Consider the following 19810-nt stretch of genomic DNA (forward strand, 5'->3'; position numbering starts at 1 on the left):
ATATTTTTATGGTCGAAGCAGATGTGTGTCTAACATGAGTCTGGTTCTGCTCGAGGTTTCTGCCTGTTAAAAGGAAGAATGTCCTTACCGCTGTAACTAGCTAAATACTGCGAGGTGAAATGCTCATGGTGGATTAGGATGAGATAAGACTTAGTCTTATCCTATTTTGATGTTGGGTCTTTGTTAATAATTTGACATAGAGTACGGTCTAGACCTGCTCTGTTTGTAAAAGCGTCTTGAGATAACATTTGTTGTGTTTTGGCGCTATATAAATAAGGATTGATTGATTGATTGATTGATTGATTGATTGATTGTATTGCTCCATTCAAAGCCCCCAGCTGTAATTGATGAAGACATTCAGCTTACCTTGCAGAACACAGGAGTTGCTGGTCTACTGCTGCCCACATAGATTATTTGTGTTATTTTGTGTCTCAAAAATACGGTAATTAATCAAAACTAACAATTCTCAACATCATGGCACACAATAACAGGAAATAGGTGATTGACGAAGGGGAAGACCAGCAACTCATTCGTTAAACAACACAATGTGTATATATATTATAAAACATTAAAATAAAGCTCCTGCTGTTCTGTTTATCTAATTAGCATAGGGCTTAGAGGAACATGTCATTCATACATGTACTGCTGTGTTTTTCTTGGTATACTGTTTTTAGTTTTAATCACAGGATGTAAGCGGATCCCTGAGGCTCTGAAATGTCTGTTTGAACCCTGCAGATACACTATTCAAGGATGTTGTCTCGTTATGTTTTTATCTGTTTCTTCAAACTCCTCACATCGTCCCTTCTCCCTTAGTAATGGAGACGAATAGAGGCGGTTCAGGTTGACCTCCCTTGTTGTTAAGCGGTTATCAGATTTTCATTGGAGAATGTGAATCTCCTCCATTGATTAGGACATAATTGGCTCTAATTGTGGAGTGTGTGTTGGTGTGTTGGTGTGTGTGTGTGTGTGTGTGTGTGTGTGTGTGTGTGTGTGTGTGTGTGTGTGTGTGTGTGTGTGTGTGTGTGTGTGTGTGTGTGTGTGTGTGTGTGTGTGTGTGTGTGTGTGTGTGTGTTTACCAGGCAGGGGGAGCTCTTTCAAGGGCAGTCAGGCTCATAAATGATTAAAAGAAAAGTCTCCTCTCTTTGTGCTGCAGTCACAGGTCAATCTCTCCTGGCTCTGATTCACACTCCCTTTAATGTATTTGATTGTGTGTCGATGCACGATTGACTTCCTCTACTGGCCCTGCTAACTGGAAAATTATCCAGGCAGGGTGGATAAAAAAAAGAGAACAAAAGGTTGTATTTCTTTTCTGAAAATTATTCAAATAAACTGATGTACAGCTTTTGTTTTTGTTTTTTTTAGTGCAGAGTTTTTGTATTTTATAATCTCAGAGAATACCTGACATTAATGGAATAGAATGGAATAGAATAGAAAGACACGGTATTGAGTAGAATAGATGCTTTAGAATAGAAGGGAATGGAAATTAATTTAATTGAATAATTTACAATAGTATAGAATGGAATAGAACAGAACAGAGTAGAACATAATGGTATGGAAGATTATAGATTGGAACAGGATAGAATGGAATGGAATGATATGGTACTGAATACAAAGTTAACAATAGGTTAACAATAGACTAGACTAGAATAGAATAGACTAGAATAGACCAGGACACAGTGGAATGGAATGCTATGGTATGGAATATAATACAATGGTTTAGAATGGAGTAGAATAGAATGGAATTTAATTGAATAATTTATAATAGAACAGAATGGAATGGAATAGAACAGAATAGAACATATTGGTATGGAAGATAATAGAATAGAACCAGGTAGAATGGAATGGAATGGAATGACATGGCTTTGAGTAGAATGGTTAGCAATACACTAGTCTAGACTTGACTAGACTATATTAGACTAGACTAGACTTCACTAGACTAGACTAGACTAGACTAGACTAGATTAGATTAGAAAATAATATGATATAATACAACACAGTGGAATGGAATGTCATGGTATGGAATATAATATAATGCTTTAGAATAGAATAGAATAGCATACAATGGAATTTAATTGAATTATTTACAACAGAATGGAATAGAATGGAAAAGAAAGGAAAGAAAGGAATGGAATAGAAAATAATATAATGTTTGCTCACAATGTCACCGTCAATGACGATAGCGATATGAGAACACATCAAATAATAAAAAGAGGAAACTCTTAGTATTTTCAATTTAAAAACGATTGCCCATTTTGAATTTGATAAAGGCAACTGCTGTTAAGTAGTTGATGACTCACATGCTGCACATATTACAACAGCATGGGACCACATTTCACTTTCCAAACTCTAGAAACTGCTCTACTGAGTTCAGAAACGATTACAGAGTGTTGTTAAAAGATGAGGTGATGCAACACAACGGTAAACATGTCCATGTCCCAACTGTTTTAAAGCGTGTGGCTGGCATCAATTTAAAATGAGAATATTGTCTTTGTATTTTTTTTTATTAAGCATGGGGTTTCAATGTTGTTTAAACCATCACATCCTGTTTCTATTTACAAATTACACTACGTCTCAACTCTTTTGGAAACATTGTGGTATTGTGAGCCAAACTGAATCGACCATGGCTGTAGCAAAGGTACATTATAAAACCCAGGGATGTCACTCATTCTTTTTGAAGCAGTGTGTTAAAGACTGCTGATGCAGTTAACTTCAACTGTTTCTGACTCAAACTGAGTTAACTGCATTTATGAGTTAAAATAAATCTAAACACACATAGTCCAGAAGTTTTAAGGATCTAAATATACCTTCGTGTTTTCTTTCAATCAGACACACCAGTGTCACTTGTAACGCTGCTGAACTGCCCTCTTCCTCTCTTCCAATAAAACAGAACACTGTATATTAAATGAATCAGCATTTGCTCCTTCACACTGACTCGCACTGGTTTTAGGACTAACACTCAGTCCAAGAGGCTGTCTGTGCATGATTTGTGTGTTTGGATATCAATTAAACGTCTTCAACAATGAAGCCAGCTTTGTGTTGGATGTCAGTGCTGAAAGAAATTAGGCAGTTTGATGGTTTCGGATCTGATGGATCTACAGACAGACACAATATGGTGGACGATAACTGTGCCTCAGGCTATGACTAAAAGTGGATGATGCGCCTCAGATTTATAAAGTCTGTCTGGTTCTGATTTAGATTGAATGAGGGACCAAGCCGGTGATGCATAAAGAAAGTATTATTATGTGTATTTTTTAAGTTGTGTTTTTGGGCATTTTTGCCTTTATTGGATAGGAAAGCTGGAGAGAGACATGACATGTGGGGAGTAGAAGTGGTTGGTCTTCAGTGGTTGGGGAGTAGAAGATTGGTTGGTCTTGATCACACTAGCAGCTCAACCAGAAAAGAAACGTTTTCAGCAGCTTTGTGGGGATAAAGACACAGCTTTAGAATAACAACATGAGCCTGACAGTGACAAAAACAGGAACTGTTAAAGGTCGATCGATTGCATCTGTCCCAAAACAGCTAATAATGTTACAGCTTCTTTAGCCGGTTTCACTGACGGGTGCTGGAGAAATCTGTTGGAGCAATTCCAACACATTATGTATCTTTTACTCTTTAGACCCCATAATATGAACTCTAACTATGGAAAGACGGCCCAGACTTAAAGCTATCCCTCTGGTGACGATGAATGAGGGCCAAAACATGAAAACGAAACCAAGTTTAAAGCTCTGATGAAGAAGTGTTTTCCTTTAATTAACCAACGGAAAACAGAAGAGACTCCACTGAGACGCAGAAGAGCCAAACTCTAATAAGCATAAAGTTATGGTGAGTAGCTCTCTGGCACAAGACTGAGAGGAGCTGTGAAATCATTCTGATAATATAGCTTATAGTGTTTACACATTAAGTTAGGAAGATTTACTCAGAATCAGAGCAGAGATTTAATTGGCACAGATAATTGGCATCTTATGAGTTGTAGGAGCATAAGCTAACAGCTGCTGCACATTAGCAAAGATATGCAGAGGCAGGTGGATCTCACACACACACACACACACACACACACACACACACACACACACACACACACACACACACACACACACACACACACACACACACACACACACACACACACACACACACACACACACAGTGGAGGATCTTGGATGGGCTGAGCAGGCATATCTGCCTGGGTAACGATGGGAATTTAAAGCGCCCTCCGGCCACCCAGTGAATAGAAGACAAATGACCAAAGTGTGTGTGCTCCGCTAATGAGCACGCTCCTTTTGTTGCACACAAACCGCTCAATTGATTTCACATGAATCTCCGGCTAAGGCGAAGAGGAAGAAGCAAAGTCTTCAGTTTCTCTGCTGGAGACTCTTGAAGACATTCCAGACTCACAGGAGGGCTCGTTTTATTCTGCAACACTGTGACGACTGCACACACACTGCCTAATTACTCCACCTTAATGAATCCTCTGTAAGGTTTGCTGTGTGTCTTTGAATTAAAGCAATGCTCACTGATGCAGGTACACAGTTTTCCAAGTGTGTGTGTGTGCAGTAATGTGGTCTTTAATCTTCATTTATCTGTGCAAGGTGGGCTAAACTCTCTCCACTCTATCAACCAAACCTTAGTCTAAATATCAGAGGAATGATCAGAGGAATGCAAACGTTTATATGTAGGGGTCAGTTTAAGGTGAACTTTGGTGTAGAAAAGTATGTTAAAAGAGGGAAGAGCTTTAAATGAAGAAAGCTGTAATACCACCAGTATAGACTGGGTGCAATTTAACATCTATATTGTATTTTTAAAGCCTGAGACTGCTGCAAGGGGATAGGTGTCAGAGATGACTGACTGCACGCTAAAGAAACAGCCTTTCTTAACATTTTTCACCACAGGTATTCACAGTGAGTGACATTTCTGACAGATTAAAACTGACAGTTGAAACGTTTTGGTCAGAAGACAAAACCTTGGTATGAACAGGACAAGATCTGCAGTGTGTTAAGATTACATTTTTGGCCACAGGGGGCACAAAAACCTGCTCAAACCAAAAGTTCACCTGGATACTCATGGCTTGTTCAGACTTCATCTAGCTCCTCCTTTTCCTAAATTGTGATGGCTCTAGTTTTAGTAACAGCCAGAAATCATCACAAATGAATAAATCAGCCCTGTTGTATCACAGCCTGTGACAAGCTGTTTTCAGGAACTATACTTAAGATACCCAAATTAGATATCCACTTCTGCAAATCAAAGCTGCATTCTTCCTTAAAATGTAAATAAATTATGCTTAAAGGAATTTATTTCTGGCTTTCTAAAACTTAAGATCTCCCAATCAATGTTAATCTTAATATATTATGACATGATACAAATGTGTGAATGGCCAATTTAACATTTAACAGCTAAATGTAAATGTAAAAAATAGCCTTCTGGTGTCCTCCATTGCTACACTGGTCCCTGACTCGATCATGACGACACAGATGCAGCGTCTGTTTGATTCATTAAAGTCAAGTTTAAGCGCTCTTGGAGGATCCTGAATTTGGACAGCGATCCCTGTGACGTAGTCCTTGTTGTTCTCAGTGTCTTCACTGTGTGAGCCTCTGTGCTCCCAGCGCTGCCCTTACACACCTGCCACAGCAAGGTCCTTGATGTTATCAAACCAATTTGGCCCTGCTTTAATCATTGGGAAAATTGAGCAGCACACCCCAGTCACCCCCCCTCCCTTGTACTTTGGAAGCAGACAAAATCCAATCACTCATAAGAGAGCGTATTGATTGATGTAATCTTATTGGAGGTGAGGTGTTGGAGGGGACATGATTGATTGCTTTTGTCTGCTACACGTGTTGCACTCAGTTGGTGATTCGTGTCCACTTTCATCTGCTGTTTAATCTCTGTGTGAAGTTCTCAGATCCCCTCCCACCCTCCAGCGTCACCCTGGGACCCCATCCTCGCCAAGCGGTGCTGATGGCTGACGTATGTCATTTGGTGTTTGTTTGATCTCATCCTTCTCTTAAATATCACTGTCACATTTTGGTCCAGGTCTCACAAAGAGGAACGCCAACTCGAGGGACACCAAGAAGACTTCACTCATCAACAAAACCTGAAAATATACTCAATGAAATATGACTGTAACCAAATTAAACAATCAACATGTATCAGCTACATTTTCATTCAATAATCAGGGTGTGATTGGAAGTTGCACTTGATCAGCACAAAGCATGCTGATTCTTCTATATCACAATCATTGATTGTACATAGAGTAAGGCCTTTAGCTTCCTGGCTACACCTGCATCACACCTCGCTGCCTGTCAGCTCAACTGTTCCCCTTATGAAATTATAAAAATACCACACATAGCTATTACTCTTAATATCGTCAAAACAGATGAATTATTGAAAGATTTGCCAACCAATCATTGTGTATGAGTTCATAAACAAGCCATTCAGACCAGCACCCTGCTGTTAAAATGTTTGAGTCTGCCGTAAAAATGAGAATTTTAATATGGGACCTTATGGGGATTCCTTGGCTTTTGGAACCAGCCACAAGTGGACACTTGAGTTACTGTAGTTCTTTGCACTTCCACATTGGCTTGACTTTTCAGGCTGCTGCTAAACTAGATAAATAACTAAATTACGTCCTTTTAGAGTTCTTGGATTTGACTCTGACAGGCTCAGATTGTTATTCTACCTGTATGACAACATCACAGAGAGGATACCCATTTTTTTGGTGTTAGTATGTATTAAGCAGCTATCCACAATAACATCTTAGACACAAGAGTAGTAGGATAATACAAACAAACCAAAGGACTCAGGCAGAGTAAGTAGATTTGTCAATGGATTCTGGTGGATACTTGAAATTTTACACATTTGTTTTATAAATGACCAGAAAGTTCAATATATTTGTAAAAGTACAAGTAGCCCACAGTTTTTTTTGTACTTTAGTATTGCCTCAGTATATAAAATAATTTGTTAGGATCCAAAACAATAGTCATTTTATACACAAGAATACACACAAACTGTTCAAGGCAGCAGCAGAGCAACAACTCCTGTATTCTCTGAGGTCAAATCTACATGAGTGTCAATCGTGCATCTTCGTCTTTAGTAATAAAAAAAAAACTCAGCACTTCCTCTTCATCATGAGAAGCCATAGCTTGTGGTCCTGATAAACTAGTGATAGATTAAAAGAAGGATAAAGACGTGTGGATCTGGTTGCACAAGTGTTTTGTTTGTTGTTTTGATTTCAGCTTAAGAGTTGTGTTGTTCAGACCACAATCATTTCACCTGTTTTGATGAGCTTCTAAGTGGCTGAACCCCTTGACGAGTGACAATTTAGTAAAGCTGAACCATATCACCAAAACAAGACACAAATCAAAAACACAAACATGACACGCTAACAATGGGGCAGAGAAGGTGTCGGGTTATTGATGCTTGTTGCGGCTCCCCCCCTCAGTCAGGGCTCCAGGTATCGATGGTGGGTTTGTAGCCTAAAAACTTCTTTTCTCTCCCGCAGCCCGAGTGACTGAAACAAGGCAGTGAATTTATCACAAGTGGGCAATGCAATTATCTCGGGAGCCGCCACGTGACAGAAATCAATATGACACAAAGCACTCAGCCATTGACTCTTATCCATGACAGAGTGTGCTGCTGTCTTTCTATAGAAAGGAGTGGATTATTGGACTTCTAGAGGCTCCTACTTTTTTTGATTTACTGTTGGGTCAGTGCAACATTATAAAGGAGCCATTGTTTTACAAGAGAGGGGGAAGTAATGAATGGAGTTCTGAAGTCACACCTGGCTTTATTAGCTCATCTGGAGGTTTGAGCTGGGATGAGAAGAAAGAAGGGGACAGATGTCTGCAGCTCTACCTCTGTGCTTAGAATAGTTCTGAAGTTATTGGATAATTCCAGCAGGGGGCCCCAGTGAACCACCTGGAGGGGAATTTATGTCAGCAGCAGGTCTGTGCCCTCACCTCTGCGGGACAAAGTGGAGTCCTGTAGACCCTGACCGGGCCAGAGACTCAGTCTGCTCAATCACCACCTGCAACCCCGTCAACAGAAGGACTGACTTTACATTTTCCAACATGTTATATCAATCTAAACACAACTATGTGATCATGACTTTCCTACAAAAGTTTCATTCCTGAACCTTTGATATCATCACTGCAACACAGGTCAGATGTCTTATTTATTACTTTATGTATACATTAAATGATATATCTATGTTTTGTTTCCTGAGGAACATGTGCAGTATTGGTAATATCAGTGTCTGTGTCTGTGCACTAAACGAGTGCAGCAGTTGAGTTCAAGAACACAGTGACAATTGAAGTGAATTACATTGCATCATATCATACTGCCATCAGACTGTTGAACAGTAACGGAGGCCACAGACTGCACCATGCTGACCCCCTCCCCCCATGAACAGATCCATAATATCCCTGCTCTGTCTGTCACACTCCATCATCCCATCCCAAACTCTCTCTTGACTGCTGCTGGCATTATAATGTATAATATACTGTATTGTATATAATTATCTTGCTATATTATGTTATATTACATTAATATTCGAACTACAACCCATGGTCATATTATATACAAATATTATTTCTATTTATTGCTTAATCTGTCATTACCAACCATAATCACACCATGTCAACCTGTCACTACTGAAACTTTTTTTTTTAAATACTGCCTGTAATTACTTCTATTTAATTTGAATTCCATTTGTAACATTGTATATATCAAAATTGTATTCTAGCATTATTTATCTATTTTATTTTTACTTATTTTTTATTTTATTTTATTTTATTTCATTTTATTTTTACTATTTTGTACTTATTGAAATTTCTTTCTTGATTGTACTTATGTCTGGGTTGCTGTAACAACTGAATTTCCCCCCCGGGTGATCAATAAAGTAATATCTTATCTTATCTTATCTTATATGGCATTGCATTGCATAGCATTGTATTGTAGTACATGTAATGTAATGCAAGGCATCGCAACGCAACGCAATTTCAAGATGATTTTAAAGTATTGTATAGCATAACATTATAACACATCTGACCATTCCTATTGTATTGTTTTGTATCAAGTTTTATTGCGTATCATGCTGTGTTATAACTAATGAAATGAAATGAACTCATTATAATTAGCTATTTTCCCATTCTTTAAGATAAAATTATAAATCAACAGGTTTGTCATGAAAAATTAAGTGTTTCAGTGTTTGACGCCTTTTCCCAAACTCTTTAAGGTATGATTGTACCATATCTTATCGTTTTGTATCATATTGTATTAATGGTATTTTATTGTATTGTATTGTATCGTATTGTACTGTATCGTATCATATTATATTGTATTATATTGCATTGTATTGTATTGTATTGTATTGTATTGTATTATATGGTATTGTATTGTATTGTATTATATTGTATCGTATCGTATTGTATCGTATTGTAACGTGTCATATCATATCGTTCCGTGCAGTATCGTATTGTTCAGACCAGATATATCAAAGAAACAGTTCTTTAGTGTCTGACCCCCCCCCCACTCTTTAAGATAATATTGTATAGTTCTATATCATATCATATATTGTATCATATAGAATTGTAAATGCTTTGCCTCTTACTTTATCATATAGTATCTTGTTACATTGTATTTAACTATCAGGGCCAGATCTGCTTCAGAAGATATAGTGCTTATGTATTTTACCCTTTATCTCATTGTTGCATTATATTGTATAATATCATATTGTAGTGATCATATTGTATCCTACTGTACCTCATTGTATTGTATCCTATTGAACCATATTGCATTGTATTGTGTCTTGTCGTGTCGTATCTTACTGTATGTTATGGTACAATATTGCAGCCTATCATTTGCATAATAACTATTTGGACCAGATTCATTACAGACATCATAGCTCCTAAGTGTTTAACCATTTCCTCACTCTTTAAGATATTATTCACCAGTGCCGATAAAACCTATTCTAATCGTTGCTTTTACAAAAGTGCAAACCTTAAAGCTAGCTTTAGCTTTGAGCTAAATCAAGTTGAGGTCCTCAGTGTAGAACAAAACAAAGGCTTTTTTAAGAGATTTTCAGCAGAGTACTTGAGTATAACGTTTTTATTTGGTTGTTATATTCATTGAACATTAAGCAGGTTTTTTCTTACTTCAGCAAATATTGATCTAACATCTCTGTCAGTTTAATAACGCATTTAAAAACATGTTAGTGATTTATCAAGGATTATTTTTTGAGAGTCAAAGGAGAATGTTAGCTTACATTTAAAAAAAAAAAGGATATCATTCGAATTGTGAGGTATTTAGTTTGTCAATGAAACTAATATATTTCACATTCAAATATTAAATTCTTGTTTGATATTTATTATTTCCCTTCCTGAGGATACTGCGTTCTCTATCCTATTAAGATAGTATTTATTATATGAGTCTATATCAAAGCTCGATAAGAAGTGCTAAACGTGCATGCATGGTCAGAATAACTCCCACAGCCGTTCTGTGGCGACAGAAGTTCGGATGTTGAGGGTTTAAACAAGTCAATAAAAAGGTAATCAATAGAGTTAGAAGGCTTTATGGTTCATATTCAGTGTGTAATGGTTAAATTATTGGGTAAGGAGGCAACGAGGAGCAGTGAAAGGATGATAAGACAAAAAGCAGTGAAGGAGGAAGAGAGGAATTGGAGTGCACCCACACCGGGGCGGAATCGTTGGGATAAAGAGACGAGAGAAGGAGTTGAGGAGTAATAGATTTTAGCTGCTTGGCCACACTTCCCACACAGCCCTGGTCCCAGCTCGGGTGTTTTCTGTTTTAATAGGACGAAAAAAAAAGGGTGAAGTCAGCAAAAACAAAATGCCGCCATTAAATCATCTCCCCGGATCCGGTGTCAGAGCAGTAATGGGAAACGCACTCATCATCGGAAAGGTTACTGCCTTCCAGAACCTCCCCTGCTAGCTTTTCTCTCTCTTTATCCCTAGTACCATCCCTTCCCCCCTTCCTGTGCGTCCTCCCCTCAGCCTCATCCTCAAACCTAACCAGAAACCAGCTGTAGCAGAGCTCATCTCTGGTTTGCAGGCTGCTGTTTGGTCCCAGAGGACCCCGGGGGTCGAGGATGAGGGATTGGGGCGGCCACAGTTCTCCACGGTGAGCTGGTTCCATTTCGCAGAGATGTTCAGGCCCAAAATGTCTCTGTCTGCTTCTCACACTGTTGTTAAAAGAAGAGTCTGCCCAAACACCTGCAGACAAAGGGGCCTCGTGCTTTTGATTTTATGCGGGCTTTTTACACGACTGTAGGGAGCAGCTGTAACTCAGTCCTTTCAAACCTCAGCAGCACATGAACACCCAAAGATACGACCCAAATTAAAATGAACTCAGTCGTCCTAAAGGAATGAAAAATGAACAAATATAACATATGTGCAAACAACTTAATCATCTGATGAAGGCTACATGATTAAAAGAGATCTAGAAAGTGTCATATAAGCAGAACATGAATGGATTTATTTTAGCGCTTTCCAAAGGTCAGTAATAAACATACAATCTCAACTACTGTGCTGATATTTAATTTGGATGATAAATAATGTTCCTGTCCCTCTCCCTTTACCTTAGCAGATCTGCAACAAACAGATATTTCGCTACCAATTTTGTTGGTTATCTTGACAAATAATCGATAAAACACTTGTCCAAAAAATGCACTCAACTATTTGGTATAGCTCAACATGACAGCATCTTCAGTCCAACATCCAATGACTCCCATTTACTGTACGACTAAAGAAGGGGCACAAAATCATCACTAACAGATGAATGATGTCAAAGCTACTCATGAGTCCAGAAGAACATTCAACTGTTCAACTTCAGCTTTTTTTACACCAAATAATCTTCACAAATTTAAGCCACTGTTGTTGTTTTAATTATCAGATGTAAATGTTCAAATTGTCCATGAGGGAAATTGATGTTCTCCTAAATCTTAGTACAACTTGTATCTATTGTGGGGACTAAAAGATTAATTGGTTCAACAACTTCCAAACTGCTTCAGTTCAACCTGCAACAAAATCCTTGGAGGCAAATGAGCCCAATCCAAGTTTGTTCACTACAGTTTTTGTCCCTGACAGACTCAGATTGTTACTCTCTGTGTTTGACATCATCAACGAAAGGATCCCTGCAGAGCAGAGGTTACGTCAGACTCATCTACTGTATAAATAATGGACTTGGCATACGTGACATCACCCATCTGTTTCTGAAGCACTGTTTTGAAGCCGATCGTCGGCTGGAGCCATATTGGAAATGCTGAACTCAACCTAACTGCTGTCAAGCTACTGTGAGGTAAAGAGGCGGGCTTACAGTTTTCACTCGGGTAACCAGTGTTGTGCGTTAACACGCTAAAATGAACGCGTTCATATTTCAGTGAACGGTGAACTGAACCGCTCAGTTTACAGCTCATGAGAGGGAACAGAGAGTTACCATGAGTTACCCAGAGTTACCGTTTGCTGTGTTTACTGTAGCCGAAGTCAGGCTCACGGCACCTGACAAGCATTCAGTTTGTCTTATGTGTCTAGTAATCCGGATGTAGTGAGGGGTACCTGTGAAGCAGCTGTTTGAACATTTGAAGGAGTTTTATGAATGAATCAGGACAGACCTCAACAGGCTGGTATAGATGCAATCAAAACAAATTGACTGTGAAATAGTTCAAGACTGCATGAACTGAACTTTGAACATCATGTAGAATCTAGCGTAGACATGTTTTCCACAATTCCACAGCACCTGGGCTGCTCATAGATTGCAGAACAGCCAAATGGACATACGGGGGATCACTGACATTGCTTGTCAGCAGTCACACTGACGAAGCTGCCTGCAGTGTCTGCAGACTTTGTTTTTAAGATTTTTGCATTCGGCCTTGCGAGCACAGGCATCGACTGATTCTGTCAAAATGTCATTAATCAGCCTGATTAATTGACCAACTTATTAATTCCTCTATCTCTAAGTGTGTGTATGTCCATGTATGTGTGCGCAAGTGTGTGCTTCTGTTTGGGTCAAGAAAGGGGCCCAAAACAAATGTTGCACCCTGTCCAGTTGCAGTTATGTTTGGCTACTGTCACAGAGGCTTTCCTCTGAAGAGCTCTCTCTCTGCAGGGATCCTTTCTGTAATGTTGTACAGTTCTTAGAATAAAATCTGAGCCTGCAGGGATCCTTTCTGTAATGTTGTACAGTTCTTAGAATAAAATCTGAGCCTGTCAGGGACAGCGTGTCTTTCAGTGGACACACTTTGATTGGGCACATTTGTCCAAGATGATTTTCTTCTTGTAGTCTGTTTAGAAGCAGGATGAAGCAGTTTAGAGCCTCATAGTCATTCATACCCTGGAAATAAAATGGATCCAGTTTTATAATTCTTCTAATTTAAAACTCCCGACATTAGTCTCAATTTGATTTCATGTAGATTAAATTGGTTGCATGATTAAAGTAATAATTTACAGCCAATCAGTGTCTTACTGGTTATCCATTGGTTGTCGGAGTCCCATTTGTAAATGGTTTAGACATCTAAGGTCTTTCTCAAAGGTGATAATTATTTGTATGCAGGCTGAGAATCCAGCAGATACCTTCTCCACTGAGCTCTATGTGGGCTGAAAAGAAACACCTCACAGAGCTACCCCCTCCCAACAGGAAGGCCACTTCCCAGGTGATAAATCACAGATGACAGAGGGCATTACACGCACAAACGGACCGCCGCTGCCGCACCTTTAGAACAATTAATTAGCTGGCTGACACTCATTTATCACTGCGGCAATAAGGTGAAAAAGTCAAGAGTTTATTAAAGCTCCGCTTAATTTTCAGGAGCTGTAGGCCAGAGGCTGAGACACTTCACATACACAAACAGCAGCGACATTCACATTCTTACTCCATACAGAATCACAGAAATACAGTACACAGTTCATCAGAAATATTCCCTTCACAACACGTCTGTAAACAAATGTTTGGCAGTTAAAAGAAAAGTGACAAAGCAGAGTTCAACTCTGTTCACAACACAAGCTCAAGGTATCTAATCAAGTATGTAGGCACAAAAAGAAACACATGAATGTTTGGCCTCTTCAATAAATACTGTACATTGTCACACTACACAGCTACCAGGCATTCAGATTCTACAGGACACATCACTTATTTCAGCTTAAAGTACTGTACAGAGTAAATAGTTAGAGCCATGCATTCTAGAACTGACGGTCTTTGAGCAGACAGACTATGAGTGATGGGGTCAGGGGTCAGCAAACACAAACCCAATGTGTATCTGATACTTGACACTCTGCAGAGGAGCAGAAAGCAGCAAACTGCCCGGGTTTGACTGCTCCCAGAAGCCTGCATATCGGGCCTGGACAGGCACCAGAGTGACACACGAGGGCAGAGTGTGACACTCGTCACGATCCCTGACGGAGCAGCAGGCAGCTGTTGTTTTGACAGGATGGACTCTGTCCCGGCGGGGACGAGGAGACGAAGCTGCGAGTCTTTCTGTCAGTTTAACTGTCTCTGAGAAATGACGACAAGAGGAAGACTTCTAAATGTGTTCGTACGCTGACAATATCTGGACTTATATATCTAAGAGCTATTACTGCTAACTACGCTAGTTTGTTTCTACTACAGATGCTGTATGATAGCATTACTTCACTGCCACACCACAACAGTTGGCTTTTCTTTACACAACACCAACTTTTCCTCCTTTCACTTAAAAAAACGCAACACTCGAGTCTGAGAAATTTCAAGTGCATCGCAGAGACTTCACTCTGGAATGATCAGGGTGACCTCCCTCAATAACACAGGTTGGCCTTGATAAGACGTCTCAAGTAAGGGTCAACAGAAGTGAAAAAAAATGGCCTCGTACCAATAAAAAAAGGCGTTAATCTAAAATTATTCACATACAGGTAAGAAGCACCTTGATGTATGGAGAGGAATAAGTCCGGATTAAGTCAGAATGTCAGAAGATTTGAATTCAGCAGTTTCCTACTTCATGTTCTTACCTCACTTCCACACTCAACAAAATAAACAAGCAAAGAGTCCCCTGCTCATTTTCTGCAGCTTTGAACAAACTTATCACACTCAACAAATCTCAGATTCAAACATTAAGAACAAATCTCATAGTAAAGGTGCACTTAAGCATCCTTGAAAGCTATCTCTTCAAAGCTAACTATTCTTTCTTGATCAGAGGTATCAACATACCGCCCGTCTGATTAAAGTTATTCTACAGCCAAAACTTCAGCGTTTAAGTTACATCCTCATTAATATCCTGGTTTTGATCTCAGTGAGGATAAATGTTTACATGGAACACAGAAAACGTATTTGCTTAGTCGTATCAGATCTTAGAATCAGGTTTTTAAAAGGAAGAAAGGACTTTGGATGGAAACTTTTGACTACAGCATGTAAAAAAAGGAGGTTGAAGTCGTGCAAACACAGCATTTAAAAATATAGTACAGACACTGAGGCGAGTGGTAAACAGACAGCGTCGTCATCACCCTGCACACTCGGCCACCATGAATGCTCCATATTTCTACCTGCTGTGTTCATACACTGACTCACCCCGGCTTCACACAGAGTTTTCACAGGGGGCTGGAGGGAGCGGTCCGCTTAAAGACAGGGTGATTTGTGTTCAAACATGTAGTCCTCCCAGACGAGGACAGAAAACAAAGAGCGCAGAGAGCTCAGCTGTTAGGAACTTCAATTTGAGTGAATGTTGGCGCCCCCATATGCAGGACAGATTCGGTCATGTTTAAAAGTCTGTATCTGGATCAGGTCGCTCCAAATCTACTTTTGCCTTTATACGATTTGGGATGAAGAAAGATAGTGGATTACCAAATCTGGATCCTTTTTATATGGATTAAAAGTTTTTTAACAACTGGTTCGTACACGCAATTGAGTACTGGCTTCTGTCGTAGCACTCCAGGGCCCAGTTGTTTAAAACTAATGTAATCAGGTTAGATCTAGCCAGATGAGATTAGGTAATCCAGTTCTAGTTGTTATCTGTATTTGTGTTGTTTAAAGTTATACATTTGAGAAGGATTGGGATAACCTTACTCTGATCCTAGCAGAGCGCTGAATTCAGGCTGGATTACAGGAGCTAAATGTAAGACAACTTTTAAAGAAGCTCAAACTAAACACATTTTTTTCCATTTTGTTAACGATTAAGATGGGTTTTTTTTATATTTCCTCCTCATCTGCCTAATCATCATAGTGCCTAACCTTAAAGGATTATGTCCCCCAGAATCTCCCGCCAAATATCTTCAATATTAAATCTAAAATGTTCAATGTAAAGCAGCTTTGGGGATCTTTCAGTTTGTATGGATTTTGGCATCCCCTGTGGACAAAGTATGTAGCCTGTAGTCCCATTTAAAGCTCCGGTAATCCCAGTTTGGCAATCTTCAAATGTTGGGATCTGAAACAATTCTTCTAGGACAAAATTAATATGTATCACCTGGGCCCAGGGAGAAAATATAAAGGGCATCATCTTTACTTTTTGTTACCAGGATGCCATCTTTCAAAAACCAGATCCTAACCAGGATACTAATGTGAATGTAATGCTTCTCTGCATGTAGAAACAGCTGAAGACAGTACGGACTCTATCTAACGGGATCTTTGACGTTACCATGACTCAGTACCTTAGTGAGGACATGTATGAACAGTTGCATCCATCAATTGGCTCTATGCAAAGCTCTTCTCTCCCTGGTTGTTCAGAGTATTGCTAGAAAGGTATTGAGTGTATCCCAACATGTTCTTGGATGTACATTTGTTTCTCACACAGTCAGAACTTTGAAGAGGAAGACAACTGAGTGGAGTCGGCTGGAGCCACACGAGGAATAAACCACACACTCAAAGTGTGTTGAAGCAGCGAAGAGTCCGGGAGTGATCCAAAGATATTGGTTCCATTAACACATATCGACTTCAGGTTTTACGTTTACAGTCCAGTTCAGTTTTTCGTTGGACAGTTGTTGGTCCAGTTTGGGTCTGAGGCGGTTGCTGAGCAGCGTGACGGTCTCGTTCTTCAAACGCCTCAATCTGCCTCTCTCTGTCTCTCTAAGCCAACCGGTCATCTGTCCCCAGTTTTTATTGGAGGTGAGGTGGCTGCCCCGGCTCTCACAACCTGTGCAATGCAAAGATAGAAAGAGTCAGGGCAGCACACCTCACACCCCCCGACCAGAAACCCTCAAAAACTGAAACACGAGCTCAAGAGCTCCAGAAATACTACACAAACACAAGTGTTGAGCTTTTTCTTTGTCTTCCATGAAACTCGCCAAAATCATTTTCAAAAAGCAGTCTGACAGGTCACTACTAAGATGTAAATGATGAAGTTAAAACATATACATTATCCTTAGATGGATGCCTTCATCACAGAATGACTGAGTCCTAAATGATAACGCTGCACAGACAAATAAAGAAGGACAAAACAACTGGGTGAATGTAAAATGATGGGTGTTGTAATGACGGGCTTTGCATGGTATTTTTGAAATGATGTGCATTTTAACAACCTAAGGGTTGACAACAACAACACTCAGTTGCTCGAAGTTTCTCTTTCTACTAAGAAAACATGAGCAGACTAAGAGCTTCTGGTTTGAAGTTTTTTTAAAGATAAAACATATTTAAAGGCTGCTGCTGTATCACGCTAGAGGCTACCATGAAAAGAAGGACTTTAGCATTACAATCTTTATTTCATATCACTGATTAAACTGCTGATTCGTCTTGTGTTTAAGTCATTGTCAAGCCAGAATTAATTTCTGCAAAAAAAAAAGATAATTATGAAAATTATTAGCAGATCAGAATCTGCTGACGGACTGTTAGAGATTAACAGGGACTGTTGTCAGAAACAAATGTGCAAGAAGCCCTCTGTGACCGTTTTGTTTTGTGCAACAGTCAGCAGATAGTGTGAATGGCATCTGAGGAGGCGTCAACATAACTTTGTGTGTCTGATGTGCACAGATGTTGGCTTTGTTTCAGTCATTCGATCTTTTTTTGTTTGTTTTAGGGACAAAATAGAAAACTGCAGCCTAACACTGTTAGTCTCATGTGTGGCCGTAAGTTGAAACAGAGTTGTTTTTGTGTGTTGTTGATTTTTACTGATAGATTTTTAAACTGATAACATGTGCAACTGATTTCAAAGTCTCTGCATTGGCTCCCAGTATCTTTTAGAATAGGTTTTAAGATTATTTTACTGGGTTTTAAATCTCTTCATGGTCTTGCTCCGTCTCATCTATCAGATTTAATTTTATTATATGAGCCAGTGAGAGCCCTCAGGTCTTGAGGTAGTGAACTTTTAATGGTACCAAAAGTAAGAACAAGGACTCAAGGTTAGGCAGCTTTTTGTCATCAGGGCCCACGCCTGGAACACCTTTTAACTGAGTCTTATTCTTATAATAGTTTTATTTCACTTTACTTTATTTATTTATTATCTACTCTACCCCAGTTCATTCAGCAACTTCATTTTTTGTTTTTCATTGAATTATTCATTTTATTTTTACCATTATTATTATCATTATTATTATTTGTAATTTTTTCAAATTTTACATTTTTAAATGTTTTTTTTTGTGTGCATATATCATATTCTTAACCTTAGGATTGTGGGCTGGGTTTGGGGTTGGGATTAGGATGGGTATATTAAATATACAAACAAATATACTATATTTGTTTGTGTATTTATTTATTTAGTAAGGAACGTTTCATTTGTGTTGATTGTGGCTCCCCCTGTGGACAGAGCAGGTTTATTAATCTCTGCTGAATTTGTCTCGTACAAGTGTAATTTGTGTTTTCTAAATAAAATCTCTTACATTTCTGTCTTTTGAAGTGTCAACTGTATCACAGTGAATCTTTGCTGAGAAAATATCAACATAGACTGTTTTTTTCAGCATGCTGTTAATCACCTCTGAGCTAAACCCTCGCAGCAGTCTCAGACTCTTCTTTCTGATGGTCTGGTTTGCTTTAGGAGGTCACATGGAGGCATCAGTATTTGGTTCAGTGTGTTTCAATCATAACCAGCTAAAAACTCCTCACAGGAACTTTAATGGTGCTTAAATGTACTGATACAAAAAGTCTACTCAAGTGATGATCTATATTCTATACTGTCGGCCTATAGATGTGGAGTTCAACATAAGAGGATTAGGGATGTTGAAGACAATTGTTGAGGAGGCTAGGCCAGTAAAAAAAAAAAAAAAGTCAGAATTTTTGGAATTTAAAAAAATAAGACAATGGCGACTGAAATGTTTTTCCACAGATTTAAGACGATGACATGATCTTTTTTTTTTTTTAATTCACATAACCAAAAACTTTTTCTTTTTTTCTCTCTGGTTTTAAATAATACGTTGTTATGTGTCAGGAGACACATGGGTCTCCTGTATGACAACAAACAACTTTAGTGCAAAGCTTATTATATTACTGATGTATGAATGGGGAGTTCAGATGAAGAAATGAAAGAACTGCTGGAGAATGAACAAGATTCAAATTCGACAAGACAAGTGGATTGAAGGAGTTGTGGAGTTTGTAACAACAAAGACATGAAGAGGAGAAAGATAGGTGGAGATGTTTTATTAGAAGATCAAACAAAGTGAAAATGGAAAAAGAGGCAAAAAAAGTCAAAAAAAGAGAGAACCATAAAACATACACAATGTGTGTGTGAACCCACAGTGACCACATAGAGTTAGTTTGTTTTAAGGAGGTGTGAAATGACCACATTTGGAAGACAGGGCGGGTATGGATCTAACCTAACCAGGTAGTCACATGTGGTAGATGTGGTTGTCAATCACAGTTAACCCCTGCTAAAATATCTGAACAAAATCATCACTTACAAAACTAACATCATGCT

General features: G+C 38.9%; 1 protein-coding gene across 5 annotated transcripts in view; it reads right to left on the reverse strand.

Moving 5' to 3' along the window:
- phf14 (PHD finger protein 14) overlaps positions 1-19810 on the reverse strand; it is a 107016-nt gene that overhangs the window by 25365 nt on the left and 61841 nt on the right. The window contains exon 17 of one of the 5 annotated variants that reach the window (XM_034704305.1): positions 10566-10795. The exons of 2 other annotated variants lie outside the window; for them this stretch is intronic. In XM_034704305.1, the coding sequence (XP_034560196.1) occupies positions 10591-10795 (205 nt within the window). In that variant the 3' untranslated portion in view covers positions 10566-10590. Of the gene's footprint in view, positions 1-10565; positions 10796-13768; positions 17102-19024; positions 19145-19810 lie in introns of those variants that run through there. 2 more of the 5 variants (XM_034704304.1, XM_034704303.1) reach the window with 2 other exon arrangements.

This window comes from Notolabrus celidotus, chromosome 16 (assembly GCF_009762535.1).
Source record: "Notolabrus celidotus isolate fNotCel1 chromosome 16, fNotCel1.pri, whole genome shotgun sequence".
Classification (NCBI taxonomy): Eukaryota; Metazoa; Chordata; class Actinopteri; order Labriformes; family Labridae; genus Notolabrus; species Notolabrus celidotus.